Here is a 13,186-nt window from a genome sequence, read left to right on the forward strand (position 1 = left end):
TAGGTAATAATTAGATTCAAGTAATTGAATCTAATTACTGTAATTGAATTTTACTGCAAGTTTGTACGAAAACAAACCTGTTATTTACTTGTCTTTCTATTGTTAAAATAAAATTTGTTATGAATCATTGCTAGATGTTGCAGCGGATAAATTCTTTGTATTTTATTAAATTACTTGCTTATTTTTATAATAATTAGCACTAAAAAATTTGTTTATGAGGATTTGCAAAAAAGATAAAAAGATATAAACATTTTACATTGTTTTAGATAAGTTTTTCGTATATTATATATTTATTTCAATATCAACGTGGTGATATCACATGTATTCAATACGTGTGCCAAAATGTTATAAAAATAAAATTTCCATCGTAATTTCTTTTTATTGCACTCAACATCAGTAGAGATTCTTATCTTTGAAATGTATTCTATGCTTGACAGCATTTGTTGCTGTGCTATTGTGAATGGTAGTTATTTTTGACATTCAGCAATCGTAAATTGTTTGCAATTTGTTTATTTGAGTGCATTTCTCAGCCGGTTAAGTAAATATTTATACATTACAAATATTTTAAGGTAACTAAAACTTGTAGATGTGGTATATAATTTTTTTATTGTATGATTTTTACAATTATTCATTCAGAATGTTAACAAATATACCTAATATTGATAACACTGTTACGAATATTAAGTTTTTCCCTGTGAAGTATTCCCGCTAAATTTTGATTGAAATTTGATACTTTTTAAATACATGTAAATATATATTTTAATATGTATATGCCTTCTTCTTTTGCAATATTTGGTAACATAAATTTTGTAAATTTTTTTTAAAAAAAATTTAATTAAAGGAATGGTTTTAAATAACAGCAAAAAAATTTTATTAATTATAAAACATTACAAACTGTTAGTGTGTTTTAAAATTGACCATACATTTTTATAAAATTTTAATTAAACTGCAGATACAGGAACAGATATATATATATATAATTTACACTAATTACACGTAAATTTAATTACAATCTATGTTTATTAGTTTCAGAAACGCTAGTGTGTACGTCTGTCGTAGAGTCGCTCGATCCACAGCCGACGGCTACCCTAACACCCCTTCAAACCAATTATAACAAATCTTATTAAAACCCAGGCTATTCCATTCATCTTTTATAGTGCAGTTAGAACAATAAATTCGCCGAGATGATTTACGATGAGATCATACATTTCGAAAATCATAAAGACATAAAACTATGCTTTAGCAAAGGTGTAAAATTTACAAATTGCAAAACTTATAATACAGCCTTGGCGATGCAAGAGAACTTATGGCATCAGATAATAATCTCTCATCGCGCAAATGTACGCCATTCATCGCAAAGGCAAGAAGAGATACTAGATGCTATATTTAAAGTTGTTGATTGCGAAGAGTTTTTTCCAATATCCTACAAGGTACGTTTGTATTATATTGTTTATCTATAATATAAATATTACTTTATTCTATTTGTTTTTAGTGTGGTTCGTCGAATGATAGTTTTTTGGTACGGAAATGTAAACCAGCTCTGGATAAACTATTTGATCACAATTTACAAATATATATAAAAAATGGAGTTAGTTACAATTTGTCAGTGATACTTGGAATAGCAGATTATGAATTTGGTCAGATTTCTGCACAAAGTCAAATACCAGAGGCTGTGATTCGTTTGTTGGGAGAATTAAATTTTGCATCTGACGGAGTAGTAAACCTTTCAGAATTTAGAAAAAACAAGGAATTCAATAAGGTTTATATTAATCTCGGAAATAGTGGAGTGCTTGACTGTATATGTAAAACTGTTTTTAAAAGCAATAATTTTCGACATGTTAATGGCATCAATTTGGCGAACAATGGTATTTCTGTTTTGACGCCTTTAGATATTTTTAAAGATACGTTGCTCACACGTTTAGATTTAAGAAATAATAAGGTTGGTTTTATTTTTAACAATTTGTATTATTAACTTAAACTACGTTCAGATATGAAACTCTAATTTTATCAATTACGATAATCAGCTCTATTTATGTGTTACAAAAATAATTTAATTATATAGTTGTAATAGCGTCATAGAACTGCTCCAACGTCGCATTCTGCTGTTGTAGTTTTATTATTGAATTTAAAATTCCTCTGATATTCATATTAATTGATTATAAAAGTTCTAATAGCAACATCTTCATTTAGGGATATGTGAGATGTAAATAAACAATACATAATGGGGGACTATAGCTTTAATTTTGTGTTTTGATCATCAACATAAATTTGTAGTGACTTATTAAATGCAAAACAAATATATTTCATTTGATAGGATCACTCTTTATACTTGCACGGATTGATACAATATAATATGTTTTTATTGATATGTTCTGAATTCTACATTTATTTATTTATTTATGAAATTATAATTTTTTTGGATTATGTTTTTATTTAAACTATTCTTCTTGGTTTCGTACCAAAAGCATTTGGTTACCACTTTGGTTTTATTTTAATTACACTCATAAGCTGAAATAATAATTTTATAAATAATGAATTGTTGAGTTGAAGTCATGAATTAAGTATCACACTTATACTTTTTATAGAATATTATTGAATAATAAAATATTCTAAAAAAAATTTAATTTTTATGAAATCTTACATTTATTTATACAGATAAGCTCGGCAACGCGTCTATGTGCAGATTTAAAAAATATAAAAGCTGATGAGATACTTTTAGGTGGAAATAAGATAACGACCTTAAACACATATCCAACATGTCTTAAAGATATTCTTTCCAATTTTAAATTAATTGTAAGTTGATCACATATTCTATCTCAACAATATTTAATGTTTATTCATAAAAAATTTAAATTTTTATTAAGGATGGCAGAAATATAGAAAAGCTTACATCTGATTATACTCCTATGCAGTATGAAGTTGATTCAACAGTGGATGGATATCGGATTGATTGGACAAATAAATCAGACGTTAAGAAATTCTCCGATAGTGATCATTGGCATGTTGTTGTGGTAAGAAAATATATTTCACTTTTAATAACTATTTTTAATTAGAGTAACAAATAATAGCCAACATCTGTTGAATGTAGTAATATATGTATATATATATATATATAAAATACAACTTATTCAATTTGTTTAATATTGTAGGTGCCAGACTCAGAGAAGCAATATTCAAAAGATGAAATATTTGAAGGATTTTTTGCTACACTTGACCAAAAAAAGACAGAAGTTTATCCATGCTATTATAAGGTAATATATAATCCACTACATTCTTAATGAACTAAAATCACAATACGCTGACCCAAGTAAAGAGGACATTTAACAAAAATGAAAAAGATTTATTTGGCAAATACTATGTATTCTATTTATAAAAGGATGTTTAATTAGTGTTTTAGATTGTCGGGTATGTTCTTCTTTTAATACCTAAACATTAAATATTAGTTGACCTTACTGAATTGCCAATTGTTGACTTCATTACAAACTCCCATCTTTAATTACTATTTACATTCGGACATACTTTGCATTATATTCTAAATAGTGTTATATTTATATATTTAAAAAAGTCACTTTAACGTTATTCAAATTTGTATATGTTGTTGTTGTAACTCGCCAGAACCTGCTTGTGGAGTCCCATTGGGGGATGTTGAACCGTTCTTGGTCGTCGTTGATGACGAGTGGCTCCGGGACGCAGACCCGACCGTTCTTGGAACCTCTTGGCAAACTTGTATATCGTTTGCTTTGCTGAAATTATATTAGCAAAATATTTTAAAACAAAACTTTTTAACTACTTTAAAGTCTTACAAGTTAAGTTCGATCGATCTAGATTAGCATTATTTGGTATATGAGTGTTAGACTTTTTGCCTATCTAAGGAGCGTTAATTTTATTTGTTTGGTTTAGAATTAATTACTATCAAATATATATATTAGTGAATAATGTATTTTATTTTATAATAGTTTGAAAATGCAGAGCACAAATTCATGGTGCGAAACTGTTTCGATCAAATTGAATATTTGGTACATAAGTGCAATATGGAAATAAAATTTGTACATAAAGAAGCGCCATCCTCGAGCAACGATTTTGTAGCAACGGAACATGTTATATCAATTAATTACTATTTTCGTATGAATGTGTCGCAATTTGTGAAGGGTCAGTTGGAACCAGAAATTGCTATTGAAAAAGCACTTGAAGCGCGTTATAATGGCATTAAACGAATTCTTAACTTAGCAAATTTTCAGGATTCAACTGGTAATTTTAAATATTACTAAAATCGTTATAAAAATATACATTAAAAAATTGCAGACTTTGCAAGTGTGGTGATAAATATGAGTCAGCTTAAGGTACTTAAAACTATATTGAGTAAAGCTTCACGAAAGTTTGTTGGACGTTGTATTGAAATCAACTTAAGTCAGAATAAAATTATTAATGCTAATTGCCATAAGGCCTTAGCTTTCATTGGAACACTAAGAGCTATAGATTTAGGTTTTAATTCAATAGAGGAAATTAACGACTTCAATGACCTAAAGAAGCTGGGCTTAAAATCCTTAGTACTTGATGGAAATCCATTTTGTTCCAAGTTTACTGAAGCGAAAGAATATAGAAGTTTAATGTTAAAATACTTTCCAGAACTTGAAACTTTGGTAAATATATTTTTAAATTGTGTGCGAATATCAAAATTATTAAAATTGTATAATTTTTTATAAGGATGGAGTTAAACTGTCAAAACGAAGTACATTATCTACTTTAAAAAATTCTTTGACTGATTTAGATGCATATCATATCGTTAATACGTTTGTGCCAGTTTTCTTTCAAAAGTATGATTCATCTAATCGTGTAGAATTAGGAGGTAATTGCAATCAACATTCTAAATAAATATAATCATTAAAAAAAATTAATTTCCTGCAGGACTCTATCATCCAAAATCTTTATTTAGTTTAACTTTCGATTTTAAAGTTACTGTACCTTCTGTGGATGCATTAAAACGTTTAACTGTATATGAAGAGTATTCACGAAATATCTTAAAAATGAAGTCGTTTGACAGAAGCTACAACAGTTTACATTACGGTCCTGATGATATTATGCGAGCGTTCATGTCACTTCCGAAGACAACGCATGATATGTTAACTTTTCATACGGATACAACACAGTTTTATGTATTAACATATATTAAAATTATATATAAATATTATATCTACAGTAGCTCGTTTATGTAAATCGTTCGAGTTTAACTCGAACGATTTCTTTCGAAAAGTTCTCACTTGCTTTTTCTCACTTCTTTCGAGTTTGCTGTTTATGTAACATGAAAAATTCACCACACGAGAACGTTATGGTGTGATGAGAGAAACTGATGAAAATGGAACGTTTTTTGAAAAAATGGAACGTTTTTTGAAAAAATTGAACGAAAATAAAACAATTTTAAAAGGTTGCTTAGTGCTTGCAAATAGCACTTGTACCAAAAATTTAAATTTATTCACTTTAACTCACTTTTTTTCATTCAAAATTCAAAACTTCTCGCAAGCAATTTGACAGGTGACAAAAACTCGAACGAAAAAAAGTGAGAAAACAATTCACCACAGTTACATAAACACTTCTAGTGAGTAATTGTCATAAGTGAGAAAATCGTTCGAGAAAACGAAGTGAGAAAGTTACATAAACGAGCTACAGATATCTTTTTTTTAATTCAGGGATATACTATAATAACAATTAATGGAGTATTTTCGGATAAATCTGATTTATTGACGAGTAGTGTCATAAATATGGCATTCTCGCGTGTATTTACACTTATTTGTGTCGATCGCTGTGCGGTAAAAGAAAAAATATATACAAATAATAAAAATATAATAAATTACTTAAAACATTTAATTTTAAGGGTTTCTTGAAAGGGGCAGAGAAATATATGATATTGAACGATCAGTTGCATATTTGTAATCCGACGAAGCAACAGACTCAAGTTGCATTTAAATATGAAAAGATTGATGTGCAGGAGGATGAAACTATAACGGAAGTCGAGAAAGTATGTTGCTTGGAAATGTTTAAGGAAGTAACTAAATTAAAGAATGTATGGGCATCTCGGTATGTACACTTACATTTAAAACATAAAATACAGTATAAAACAATATTATTTATAATTATTTGCTATTTTGCTGATTTCTTCTGAATAGATTTTCGGGTCATATTTTGATTATATGATCGATTTATTCTTAACTTTAATATCTGTTTGAAGTATAATTGTGCTATGTATCTACGATTTGATGATTCAATATTGCTTATTAATTTTAATATCTTTCACGTTGCGTGATAGTTATGGAAATCTACTATTTGTATGCACCGGGTCCAGTGTACTAACAATAGAGAAGAGATATGGTTTTGCGGTGACGTAGCATTGTAGACGCATATTTGAATTTTAATAGAAATATTTGACCGGAAACATAGTTTTACGGTTGCGCTATGAAATCGTGCATCTATAATTAAATTTCTGAACAAGTGTTTTATTAGATGTTATATTAGCATTTATAGAAATTCGAGAATGAACTAATGTATAGAGAAATGTATAGAAAAAGTTATGTTAAATGCACGTTTTCTTTTAATCATAGAATACAAAATAAATTCATCTACATAGAGTCATCTAGATAGTTTTCACTTAACCATATAAAATTACTGGTCTCTTTCGTGAACACTCACATCCCACTCCCTTAGATATTCACGTAGAAAGCACTTACTATTTTTAGAAATTCATATTCTCTAAATAAGTAGTACTGGATCGTTTCTTGTAATATGTTCTTATAGCTTGATATTATTTTAAATGCAAATACATTTCTTCCAACTTATATTCTTGTTATGGTTTCTTAATATCTCTTTTCTTATTTTATTATATAAATAAAAAATTTTACCTAATTATTATTTTTTTATTTTTAGATTTTTAAATCAAGCTAATTGGTCTTTTAAAAAAGCCTTAGAACTTTTTATGAACTCTATGGACAAAGAAGAACTACCAGATGCGGCCTTTAAACTCGAATTAGAAAGTGCTTAAGTCAAATCTCTTTTATGTTTTTTTTTAATATTTTAAAAATTATGTTTAAAAAAATAAATTTATAACATTATTTGTATGTATTGTATTTTTTTAAAAAATATTTTATAACAATTTTGCAATGTTATTACTTATTAAATCAATATTTTGTATATTGATAATATATGTTATATTAAATCAATATTTTTAAAAGAATTTTTTTTTTCGAAATATTTTTTAAATTTTTTTTATATCTTTTTTATATATTTTTATTTTATTATATATTTTTAAATTATTATTGCTTTCATAAATTAATTTGATCTTAAAGTGATGCTTTTAAAGTTATGATGTGCAATTTGATCTTTGATTTAATATACATTTTGATCTTCATTATATATTATGAGAAAATAATAAGTTCAAATAGAAGCAGAGTTGCCAATAAAAAAATTAGTTATAAAATAAAGTTTTAATAATTTTTGAATTAATTTCTGTTTTTTTTTTTTGTAACCAAATGAAGAGATAAGAACCCAACAAGAGAGTTTGGAGCAGAGCTTGATGTTCTTATTGTGTATAGCTTACGATATACGTATATTTTATATGTAAATATTTCTATTAAATATGTATATTTTAATACGTTTAAGGTCTAAAAAGATTTATATTTATTGTTACTATTAACTATTATCCATTATTCTATTATTAACTAATTTTGTAAAACAAATAATGATAATATTTATCATTAGATTCATTACTGAGTAAGGCAAAAAATGTGTTAAATTCAAATATATTAAAGTAATTAATTCAATTAAATTACTCCTGTTGATAACAAATAAATAAGAAAGTTTGTGAACTTTAATAAAAATAATATAATAATAAAGATGTTATTTTTGCTTAAATAACAATTTATTTTTTGAAGTAGCAGTAGATAAATGTACCAAATTTGAAAATTATCTGCTGAAGATTATAACACTTCGTTCAATAATGTGTGTGACTGAAACATAAATGGCGGCACTAATACTAAATAAATATTTTTTTTCGAAAGTGGCAACCTTTTTAGGCTTACTGTCAAAATCATATGTTAATCCGACCATTTGTTTACAAGTTACAGTGCTTTAAGTGACGCTACTTTTGAGTTTAAAAAAAAAAAATGAATTGAAAGTAATTCCGTGTGCTGATTTATCATTGTTTTTTAATGAAAAAAAATACTGTTCAATGCCAGGAATGGATTGAAAAACATTATTCGGACTCTGCTCCATCAAAAAGAAGCATTTGTTATTGGTATGCCGAATTCAAACGTGGTCGTACAGACACCGATGACATTCCATCTACTGGACGGCCAAATGACGCTGTTATTCCGGAAAACGTTGAAAAAAACACTGAAAATCATTATGTCCGACCGTAAAGTGAAAGTGAGGGAGATTGCTGACATTCTACAGATATCAGCAGGCAGTGTACACACCATAATGTTTTCCAAATTGGTGCCGTGTTTGCTCACACCGGAGCAAAAACAACAACGAATCGATGATTCAAAGAGCTGTTTGGACATGTTTACGCGCAATAAGTCGGAGTTTTTGCGTCGGTACATCACGATGGATGAAACATGGATCCACCATTTCACTCCAGAGTCAAATCAGCAGTCTGCTGAGTGGCATGCAGCCGGTGAAAGCCGCCCAAAGCGACCAAAGACGCAGCAGTTGGCTGGCAAGGTTATGGCGTCTGTATTTTGGGATGCGCATGGAATAATATTCGTTGACTATCTCCAGAAGGGGAAGACCATCAACAGCGACTATTATATAGCGTTATTGGAGCGTTTGAAAGACGAAATCGCAAAGAAACGGCCTCATATGGCGAAGAAAACAGTTTTGTTCCACCAAGACAATGCACCGTGTCGATGCACAAGTCAATGAAAACGATGGCAAAATTGAACGAATTGAGCTACAAATTGCTGCCGCACCTATCGTATTCTAAAGATCTGGCCCCTAGCGACTACTGGCTCTTCGCAGACCTCAAAAAGATGCTGGTAAAAGATTTGGCTCAAATGATGAAGTAATCGCCGAAACTAACGCCTATTTTGAAGGCAAAGAAAAATCGTTTTACAAAGGCGGTATCGAAAGATTGCAAAAGCGTTGGAATGATTGTATCTCCCTAAAAGGGGACTATGTTGATGAATAAAAACGAATTTTGGAAAAAAAATGTGTTTTAATTAGTTAGTCACACACATTATTGAACGAAGTGTTAGGAATTTATCATGTATTCAAAGAAACAATAATTCAAAAGACATATAGGTTCATTCGGGAATACGCAATTAATGAGGTTCGATAATAGAAGATAAGAGATTAATAAAATAAAAATTGGCGTAAAAGTAAACATGCATAACCGTTTTAGCGATATTGTTGATTGTTTTGTTAAAATTTTATTTAGTTAGATTTTTATTTAATTTAGTATATATCGTTAAATATTAAGCACATTTTTTTTTATTTTTCGTGTTTTTATTTTTTAATTTAATTCATTTCAACATTTTTAATGGTGAATTACTGTGAGTTTTATTCTGTTAAAATTGTTGATATTTATCGCACACAATTTCTGTGACATTGTGCCATTGTACAGTGACGGTTGTTATTTCCTCCACATCCTTTGTACCAAAAACCACGACAGCGATTGGTGTTTTGATCGTAGTAAAATCTATCACCTGATCCTGTAAGCCAACAGCTTAATCCACTAAAACCCTCGTCTCTACCACCACCACAACCAAAGCGATCTAAACATAATTTAATTATATTAAATTTATAATTTGTTTTTGAAATTTATTTACTTGGACGTCCAGCACATGTCTGTGCTTCTACATATCCGGCAGCTACAATAACAATCAAAACTAGTGTTGAAAAATATTTCATTTTTATTAGCACGAAACTCTAGTACTTCAATAATTACAGTACTGATACCAGTTCTTATATATAGGAATTTTAAATGATTTTTAATAAAAGCAATTTATCGGATTTTATTTAAATTAATTTAAACAACTGTGGACTCATTCCATTGTTAAAAACAATTAAACATTTTATTAAAAATTAATTAACAACTGCACAGTTGTTCTATGGAAGTTTAAATACGAATTGAGATTAATAGGTTACACTCAATAAAATATATTAAAAATGAAAAAAAATTTAGCACGATTACAATTTTGACATATTGTTCGTTATTTATCGAGGTAACATTTTTGAGATATTGTGCATTAAAATTGCAAAATTTTACATAAAAAATTCCATTATCAAGATGCGGTAACTAGTAATAGTTGCTCAGAGTAACAGTTGTTCAATGAGATCTAGAGTGGTCGTTGTTTTATCCACGACGAGTTACGTGAAGGTCGTCCAAGAATGGCGGTTATACCAGAAACCATCTATGCAGTGAGATGGATGCGTCATTGGGCATTAGTTGGATCAGCATACATTCAATTTTACATAAACATTTAGTTATCAGAAAGAGACTTGTTCCCGTTGGATTTCCGATCATTTGACAATCGTTCAAAAGTAGGCACGTTGGTGCAAGAAAATTCTGAAAAAATACGACCGAATCATGGATCTATGCCTAAAAGACTGAAACGAAACAGTAATCCACTGTGTAGGTCTTCCAAAGTTAACAGAATCCGATACAAGTGGGGACGGAGTAAATCTAAGCAAATGGTCTTATATTGTTTGAGAAAAAATGGTCATGTCGCAACTGTAACACTTGAACAACATAGAACGGTCAACTCTCAACGGCACACAACCATTTGTTTGCAGGAAGTCTTCGGAGTATTGAGAAAAACTAACTACCGGAAAAAGATTATCCTTCTCCATGACAACGCGAGCTCCCGCACATCAGCTCAAAGAAAAGAGTTTTTGAGCACTTAAATCGTCGCACCAAATGACTTCTTCTTGTTACTAAACAATAAGGGAACATGTATTTCGAACATTTCTCGATGCCCGAACAGGCCGTTGAGACATTGATAATCAACAGAAGATACTAACTTCAGAGTGGCAAAACTGTTTCTAAAAATTGATCCAATCGGATGCAAAAATGTATTGATCATCATGAAGAATATTTGAAAGACAATTAAACTATTTTCATTATTTAACCATTGTAGTTTCATTGTTGGGTCTAAGACTTAAAAAGCTGCTCTCGTACTATTTCTAAATCTGATGTAAAATAGTGGGATGTAAAATTCTTTTATGTAATAATGATATTGTACAGAATGATAGAGTCAATGATAAAGTATGAAGGCATGAAATGAATTTTAATAATAATTACTACTTATTAGTTGTGATATATGTTCTACAGATTCAGTCACAAAACTGTAATGAAAAAATATTTATGTTATAATTTAGTTTCAAATAAATAATAATTAAGTTAAAGTATTTATAAACATATATCATAAAAATTATACTATTAAATAACATGATTTAAAAAAGAACAACTTTAATGAATTTGTCTAGAAACAGTCTTCGTCTCAAATGAAATACTTTCGTCCATATGCACAATGATTTTAAATAAATATGTTTTGAAAAGCTTTTTATAATATTTAATTAATTATTGCAATAATATAACATATATTATATAGTATTTACTGTTGTTGTTATTGTAATCCATGTAGGTCCCTATAGCAGAAAACATGAAAGAAGCGCATGAATAAGGATTTAATACAGTGAGAGTGGGAATAGGAAGGGTGGTTAGATATAAAGTGTAGATGAGTTTCTTCTGAGTCAATGCGGAGAAACCTAGCTACTTTCATGGGTCAAAGGGATAGATCAAGAGGGTTTAAATTAGTATGTGCATTAATGCATGAGATCATTGGGCATTAGAACTACCGAATTTTTGTCTGACAAATAACTTCTTCTTCTTAACTAACTTCTTAGCTTAAATCATTTTTGCTATACGAAAAATGCATCAATATCTACAGAGATAGATTTTTACATATAGATGATATATAGATGTACATCAATTCATGATGTTCAAAATAATGGACTACTAAAAATTGTTGTCAAATGGGCATGCCTCGAAAATCAGTATTGCGTCAAAAAAGAAGGTAACTTGAGGTTTGTGGAAGTTTCAATACCATTCTTATAGATCACCCAAAAAAAATGTGGGATACAAGGTTTTTTTACTTCTTACTTGGGTCTTAGAATAATGAGACACTGTGTAAATCGGTGTTTTGAACCTATCAAGAAGCTTTAACCACATCTCTAAGTAATTTATTTAAAAACCGTGGCGTATTATTTTCCTGGTCTGACAAGTGCATCCTTATAGTTGTACACTGTTGTACAATAAGGGTTTGAGAACTTGTTAATAGAAGACTGGAATTTTTTAGTGAGATTGAGATGATTGCCATCTCATAACCAGAATATAGATTATGGTACTTCAAATCAAATCTTTGCTTTTGGTTTTAGTGCCATCTGTATTTGCGCATTATTATTTCATCAGTTATAAGAGGTTGATTCGTTCTAAAACAGAGCTCATTATTGGTTATGGTTGCTGGCCAGAATACATGAAGGATGCGTCGTAGACAGCGTGCTCGGTATGCGTTTACAGTCTAATGCAGACCAGATGGCGGTATGGAGAACTGTATCGAATGCACGTTAAAAGTCGATAAGCAACAGATATAGAAGGGATCGCCATTCGCTAGACTGTTCGACGATGATTCGAAGGCTTTATATGTGGTCAGCACATGATTGATTACGCCTAAATCCAACTTGCTCGACTCGCAGTCTAGGCTCAACGGCCGAAGTTATACGTTTATGTAAGATTTGAGCAATAACTCTATAAGCTATATATAGTAAAGTTACGCCTCTCCAGTTGGAGCATTCCATCAGGTTACCACTCTTTGGTAGATTAATAATGACGCCATCTTTAAGATTGGGTGGTTGTAAATTGCTCGAGAATATTAAGTATAACAATGGCGCAAAAACGGTTCTTTCTGGAAGGCCGCTTCAAATTTCTCTTAAAGAAGAATGTGTGTCTGTGAGGTCCTGTGAGGTTTGATTATAAGATTTTACAATATGATTTTGGTAAGAATGAAAAGAATTTCAAGTAATCTTCAAGTGAATCCAATTAGTTAGTCAACTATTGGATCAAAAGGTTTGGCTATAAGTTATAAAAAGTAAACAATATAAATAATTGAACCAATATTATTTTCTAGTCCAATTATAA

The 13,186-nt window shown here is 29.5% G+C and overlaps 2 protein-coding genes across 2 annotated transcripts; one reads left to right on the forward strand and one right to left on the reverse strand.

Moving 5' to 3' along the window:
• Window positions 1-532: 532 nt before the first annotated feature.
• LOC119668519 (nuclear RNA export factor 2) lies at window positions 533-7,106 on the forward strand. The gene is made up of 13 exons (XM_038078057.1): window positions 533-569; window positions 1,027-1,430; window positions 1,493-1,939; window positions 2,656-2,793; window positions 2,865-3,011; window positions 3,150-3,251; window positions 3,957-4,248; window positions 4,303-4,640; window positions 4,705-4,846; window positions 4,906-5,153; window positions 5,685-5,804; window positions 5,870-6,072; window positions 6,916-7,106. Exons 2-13 carry the CDS (start codon window positions 1,185-1,187, stop codon window positions 7,028-7,030), a joined length of 2,538 nt encoding a protein of 845 aa, XP_037933985.1. The 5' UTR covers window positions 533-569; window positions 1,027-1,184; the 3' UTR covers window positions 7,031-7,106.
• Window positions 7,107-9,490: 2,384 nt separating this feature from the next.
• On the reverse strand, window positions 9,491-9,908 carry LOC119668520 (BPTI/Kunitz domain-containing protein-like). Its single transcript, XM_038078058.1, has 2 exons — window positions 9,816-9,908; window positions 9,491-9,761 (listed from the first exon to the last, which is right to left on the reverse strand). The coding sequence occupies exons 1-2, from the start codon at window positions 9,895-9,897 to the stop codon at window positions 9,571-9,573; spliced, it is 273 nt and encodes a 90-aa protein (XP_037933986.1). The 5' UTR covers window positions 9,898-9,908; the 3' UTR covers window positions 9,491-9,570.
• Window positions 9,909-13,186: the final 3,278 nt, after the last annotated feature.

Source organism: Teleopsis dalmanni, chromosome 1, assembly GCF_002237135.1.
Source record: "Teleopsis dalmanni isolate 2A chromosome 1, ASM223713v2, whole genome shotgun sequence".
In the NCBI taxonomy this organism is placed as follows: Eukaryota; Metazoa; Arthropoda; class Insecta; order Diptera; family Diopsidae; genus Teleopsis; species Teleopsis dalmanni.